Consider the following 7072-nt stretch of genomic DNA (forward strand, 5'->3'; position numbering starts at 1 on the left):
TTCTCAGTATATACTGAGTAAGCTTTTAGGGCAGACAATAGAACATCCTCAGTATATATTTGTCTTTATTTTAGCTATACGCCAAGAAAGGACTTGGTTTACAATTCCACTTAACTCACACATCCATCCACGCATCAAACAACATTCTTCTTTACAAACAAGCCGCAATACATTATGATTTACATTATTTACAATCGTTATCTTTTTTGTAGCATTCCTCTCTCCTTTTCCATAATCTATTTAGCACCTTTCCTTTTTCTATTCTAAATTTGTCATCGCATATATTCTCTAATCGTTCTCCGTCATTCCTACCAAAATTCTCAAACCACATTGCACTCGCTTATATAATGCTCTAAATTGTCCCTACCTGACTTACAGAATCTACACTTCGTATCTTCTTCGTCAAGCCAGTATTTATTTGCGTCCTCAAAATTACCGCACCTTAATTATACCATCGCTCTAATCTCGTCTCCTGTTTTCACTTTATCCAAGTTCTCTTTTAATAAATAACTCGGCGTTTTGTTTGTCACTCTATATCTTTGTACCTTGTATTATACTTTGCCTCTACTATTTTACTGTTTATTATTTGCCCTTGAATATCTTGTTCCCTTATTCTTACTAAGCCTTCAGTATTTTTACCTTCATTATTTAATTCTTTTATTGCTTCAGAGCTCCAACCATTACTATAAAACCTTATAAAACTTTTCCCGTTTCAAATTATATAAATCCTTTTTCTTTTTATCCCTTGTGTCCTTTTCATCCCAACATGCCTAAACTTCCATCTTTTTTCCCTCTGCTTCTTTTCTCGAACCTCATGGCTCTTATAGATTATATAAATCCTTTTTCTTTTTATCCCTTGTGTCCTTTTCATCCCAACATGCCTAAACTTCCATCTTTTTTCCCTCTGCTTCTTTTCTCGAACCTCATGGCCCAACAGATTTTAAGTTTCTCTAATCCTAGTTCCCTTAGTATTACATACCTCGGTGTGCAAAAATCTAGTCTAAATATCCATCTTACATAATCTAACATGATTTTTTACAACTCCTTTTTTTCACTCCACTCCCATATCTCTGCTCCGTATTCTATCACACTTTTCACTAGGTATTTAAAAAGCGTCCATCTCCTACTAAAATCATCTTTACATAATCTTTCTCCTAAGCCCCAGAGCCAATTTACAGCGATCCTTCCTTTTCTTTTCAGCTCTTTTATATGATCGACATAATTACCTTTCTTATTAAACGTGAAACCCAGGTATTTAAACCTATCTACTTCCTCTATTATTTTTTCGTCCCATTTCCATGTCATTCTGCCTTTTTTACCTTTACTATTAAATACTAGCACTTTAGTTTTTTCTGTATTTAATTCTAGCTTCCTATCTTTTAAGAATCTTTTTAACATGCTCATCATATTTAGTAAAGCCTCTATTTTTCGCTACCCAAACCATATCATCCGCGTATGCTAATGACCATACTCTCACTCCTCCAAGCTCCACTCCTCCTATACCACGCTTTTCTAAAACTTTATCTATGTCTGCGTTGTATAAATTGAACAGGGCGGGACTCATCACACAGCCCTGCCTCACACCTTTCTTCATCTTGAAGCACTTTGTGAATCCATCCTTCGTCCTTATTGTCACCTCCGTCTCTTTGTAGATTTCTTTTATCCTGTTTATTAAACTGCGATTCATCCCTTTCTCTTCCATTATCTTCCATAAAATTTCTCTGTCAACGTTGTCGAATGCTGCCCTTAGATCCACAAACATTGCGAAAATCTTGTCTTTCCCAGTTGCCGCATTTTTCTCCTTCTCCCTTTGCACTATATGGTTCAAAATAAATATATTATCCATCGTGGACCTCCCTTTTTTAAAGCCGGCTTGGCTGTCAAGTATCATCCCTTTCCTCTCCATTATTTTCTTTAATCTGTTCCTTAGAGTTTCGGCATATACCTTGTATGCAGTGCACAGCAGCGAGATCCCTCTGTAGTTCTTTGTTCGCTCCTTATCCCCTCTTTTATATAGGGGGACAACTATGCTTGTTCGCCATTTGGTCGGAATTTTGCTTTCCTTCCAAATGAGCTTCAGCAGATCAATTAGACCTCCTCTTACCGCTGCGCCACCATACAGCCATGCTTCCATTGAGATTCCATCGACACCTGCAGCTTTGCCTAGCTTCATGTTCCTGACTGCCCTCACTATTTCCTCTTCTTGCAGCTTTTTATCTGTATCTTGAACCTGCTCTTCATTTCTTTCTTCTGTTCCCATGGCACGCATCTCCAATGCTTCTTCCCTTCCTACCATCTCGGTCCCACCTAACAGCTCCATGAAATAACTTCTCCAGTTCTCTTTCGGGATATTATTCTCTTTCCATTCTTTGTTCTTTCTTCGACTGTTTATATAGTTCCAAATTTTCTTTTTGTCCTTCAGTTTTCTTAATTCTTCTTCTTCCCTCATTCTCTTCTCCATCCTTTTGCTCTCTAACCACCCCTTCAGGCATTTCTTTTCTTCCAAATAGTCTTCCTTACTTCCCTTTCCACATCTCCACCTTCTGTACTTTCTTTTCACCTCTTTCTTCTTTCTGGTACTCCTATCCCACCAATCTTTGTGCCCTATTTTCCTTCTCTTCTTTACCTTAATATCCTTATACACTAAGGCTCCAAGGATTCCGTTTTTTAATTTCTCCCATTTCCTATCCACCGACTCCATTTCCTGGTCCTCGGTTTCATTCCATACCTCCGTCCTCTCCCTGTATAATTGCCTTGCCTCTTCGTTCTAAACTATGATCTTCTTTGACATATTCCGTTCCTTTTCTTCCTCTTCAGTACACCCCTTCATTTGTCTCGTATTCTCCTCTTCCTCCAGTAACAAGGTCAGAGGCAAATGATCCGAGTCCACCCTGTCCCCTAGTCTAAATTCCAACACTCGCCCTTGCGCACTATCGTTTACAATTGCATAATCAATTACCGAGCACCCTCCCGCACCCACATACATATATTTCCCCTCCCAATCCCCCTCTGTACATTCGTTCAAAAAATATCATCCTTTTTCATTTATCACATCCACAAAACTTCCGCCGCCATTTCCTATAACTTTATCTTTACTCTCCTTTTTAAAGTCATATTCCTCCTCCCTACCACCTCCTAAGTTTCCTATTCTAATATTAAAATCACCTTCTATAATAATATCCTCTTCTTCGCATCCTTCGCATTGCTCCGTTATTTTTGCCATTATCTCTTCAACGTCTTTCTTTGCTCCTACATTGTATACTGTAAAAATATTTAGCCCTTTTTCCTCTTTTACTATTCTCGTTCGCGCAATTCTTTCTGTAATCATTGTACATTCATAATTCTCCACTTCCGCCATCCAGCCTTTCCTAATACTTATTAGTAATCCTCCCTTCGCCCTACCCTTCCTTTTTTCCTTTACAGCGTTAATGTTTTTCCAAATGTGCGTTTCTGGCAATCTACCCTTAATTCTATCCCATCCTTTTTTCTCTAACCATGTTTCACATAGTCCTATAAAATTGAAACCTACTATGTAATTCCAACAATCTTTGTCCTGCCTCTCTATACCTGCTACATTCCAAAAAATTATTTTTCGCCCATTTTCTTTCTTCATCTTCTTCACTTTTCCATCCTTCATTCGTGTTGTTTGCCTATTGTCCTCTTGCATGCCTCGACTTACTGATACTCTTCTCCTAACTTGGCAGTCCTCTAGAAATTTTTCTTTTCTATTAGCTTATTTTCTTCCTCGTTCCATACATACTTTCTACCTTGTATCTCTAGCTTCCTAAAACCTATTTTCACCCATTTTCCTTCTGTTTTCTCTTTCCATGCCCTTTCTTTTATCCGTCTTTGCACTTCTCTATCCTCAAAGGTCAAATCATAATCAATGAAAATTTTCTTACTTCCCAGTTTCTTTTTCTCCTTCATGATGTTATTCTTCGCTTCCCAGCAGTTCATTTCGACTATTATTATCTCTCCTCCTACTCTGCCTGATGGCCGCATTTTCTTCACTCGCGCTCTTGCACCAAACTTTCTCTCCAGAAACGTCTCCGCTGTGTCTATTAAGCTCTTGTTTTCCTCTTTATGTAGTCCTCTGATCACTAAATTATTTTTCTTTTCCTTCCTTTCCTTCATATTTCTTTCTCTCTTCCCTACCATCTCCGCCACCTTTCCCACGATCTCCTCCATTTTGCCGCTGGTCGTTTCATCCGTTATGTTTTCACTCCTTTGTTCGATCTTCGATAGCCTCACTTCTATCTTTTATCCATCCTTTCCTCTATTTTTTTTCTTTTTTTCTCCGACCCTTTTCTAAGACGTTTATCCTCTCTCTCATCTCTCTCATCTCTTCCCTCAGGTCCCTTATTTCGTTTCTAATCTCTCTCAAGACTGCTAGTAGCGAACCGTCCTCCTCATCCTTCTTTGTTGCTGACAGAACTCCTTCCTTTTCTCTCTTCTTACCTACCACACCGGCTCCATCCTTCGCTTTGTCCATACCTGGTGGCGTTCTCACTGTCTTGTTATCTCTCTTGAAAATTTCCATCGTACGTTGTTCGTTTTCCTCTCTTTTCCTCTTGGCTTTTGCTAACTCGCATGCCGTACTGTTATTACTTGTCATAAACTCCAGTATGCTGAGCGAGCCCGATCTTTCTCTCCTTAACTCCTCCTTTGTAAGTCTTTCCTTTCCTCTTTTTTCTTCTTTTGATGTGGCAAAAACTTCCTTATCCGTTTTCTTACTGCATGAGCAATCCGACACTGTAGCCGGATTCTCATCTTTATTCTTTATTGCTGCCTTCTCACTCTCACCTGTCTCTCCCTCCATCCTATGCGCCCCGCATGCACGCTCTTCTTCCAGCCAATCTCCTTAACCGCTACCTCTATGCCTAGACCGTTCCGTCTAGTGTTTAGTGTCGCTACCTACTCTATGCGTGGCGCAAATCTCGCTCCCTTGTGGAACGCACCGCGATTTTCTCCCGCTTTCTCTCACCTAACCTCTCTTCTCTTTAAATATTTAGCGCTCTTTTCCTTCACTAATTAATACTTGCTGCATCTACCTTGCTGCATCTATTATCCTATCCTAAATTTAAGCTCTTCTTCCTACCTTTCTCTCGGTTTATCGCCTACCTCGTATCCAATTTCCCTCTAAACTCTCGCCTAATTCATCCGCAACTCTCACACGCATGCACAACACACTCGCTCCACTAACCAAGTCCTAGAACATCCTCAGTACATTCTCAAAATATCATGGACGTATTTCGAATAGCAACAGGATATACCCAATCTACGGTAGTGATATACTGAGTACATTCTCAGGATCTACCTGTGCTGTGTGGGTATTTTAATATTTCAAAAAAATAAATATAATTAAAATGTGCCATTAACAAAAAAGTGTAAGCGAAGCTTCATAGAAGCTTGGCTTGATAATGATCAATATAAGTTTTGGATACGGAAAGTTCCGTCTAATAATAATTTTTTTCATTGTACAATATGTAATAAAGATTTTTCTTGCTACACGCGCATTTCAAGACATGCGGATTCTGCGTGTCACAAGAATAATGTAAGAAGTACATCTGATGAAACAAGTGACAATGTAAATGTAGAAAAAAATATGTCTAACCCAAGAAAATTTCGAAAACAATGGTTAGATATTGAGCAGTTTCAACCGTAGTTACGCGAATCATCAGATGATGAAAAAATTGTGAATCATTTTGTGAAGAATTAATAACAGCTAATTTGTCAAATATTTATCGTTACGCAAAATCCGCTGCACATATAACAATTGCTACACAAAAAAATATAGAAAGAGAGGAATCGGACCAAAAGTTTGTAGACGATAAATCTCTTTTATCATTTGATGAACGAAAGAAAGTAGCAAAAATTCGATACACTGCGCTTATAGTAGAAAAAAATATTCCGTATAAAAACATAACAGACATTCTCAAGTTTTTTCAACTAATAGGAGAAGGTTCTGAAATATTGCGAAGTATAACTATGAGTTGGGCTAAAGTCAAAAAATTATTTCGAACGTGTTGGCTCCAGTCGAAACAGATCATTTAGCAAAAATAATTCAAAATAGTAAGTTTACTATTTTTACTGATGAAACGTCAGACATTGCTAATCAGAAATGGATGACGTTTCTCGTGCGGTTTGTTGATCCTGAAACATTAGATATTTGCTCGCAATTAGTCAAATTGATTGACATTGATGCAAAAGATAGTAGCGCGGATAAATTATTTAAAGCTTTTAAAAATAAAATGTGGAAATTAAAAATTCCATTTTTAAATATTATTGCTTCGTCATGCGACAATGCATCTGTCATGACAGGCAAAAAGTCATCATTTAGCACAAAGCTTCGAGAAATGAATAAAAATGTATTCATACTTTCATGTCCGTGCCATTCCGCTGCATTAATTGCAAATGCTGCATGTGCTAAGATTCCAAACTATTGCGAGAAATTTGTAAAAAAAAAGCAAATTATATTAACAGTAGCCCTAAGCGATTTGTTATTTTTCAAGAATTTACCGAATGTTTTTCTCAAACAAACCGCAAAATTCTAAAATTGGCCGAAACACGATGGCTTTCTCGCCATTCGTGTATTCAAAGACTTCTTGAATCTTGGAACACTATTGAATTATTTTTGAAAGAAATAGTAACGAATGAAAAAACAGACTGGAGAACATTTATTATCCATAATGCAAAATTCTGATGTAAAGAAATATTTATTATTTTCAAAATATATTTTAAATTTTTTTAATAGTTTTAATGCATTTTTCCAAGCTTTGAAAACAAGAATTTAATTATTGCAACCAAAATCGCTTGAATTTTTAACTATAATTAATAAACATTTTATAAAACTAGAATTTTTACAAAATTTAAATAATAATTTTGATTTTTCAAATAAGAAAAATCAAAAATCGTTGAATACATTTAAAGAAGAAATACATTTAAGAACTAAAACCGAAAAATTTCTCAATAAATTGAGTATACAAGAGCACGTAGATGTAGTTGCAAATGTTCGAGAAAATTGTTTGCAATTTTACGTTATTGCTGCTCAAGAAATTTGCAAAAGATTATC

General features: G+C 36.9%; 1 protein-coding gene across 1 annotated transcript; it reads right to left on the bottom strand.

Annotated features, from left to right (window-relative positions):
* Positions 1 to 4276: 4276 nt before the first annotated feature.
* On the bottom strand, positions 4277 to 4819 carry LOC112463549. Its single transcript, XM_025029993.1, has one exon. It carries the CDS (start codon positions 4817 to 4819, stop codon positions 4277 to 4279), a length of 543 nt encoding a protein of 180 aa, XP_024885761.1.
* Between the last annotated feature and the right edge of the window lie 2253 nt (positions 4820 to 7072).

The sequence above is a fragment of the Temnothorax curvispinosus genome, unplaced genomic scaffold (genome assembly GCF_003070985.1).
Source record: "Temnothorax curvispinosus isolate PA1 unplaced genomic scaffold, ASM307098v1 QBEX01013425.1, whole genome shotgun sequence".
NCBI classification, from domain to species: domain Eukaryota; kingdom Metazoa; phylum Arthropoda; class Insecta; order Hymenoptera; family Formicidae; genus Temnothorax; species Temnothorax curvispinosus.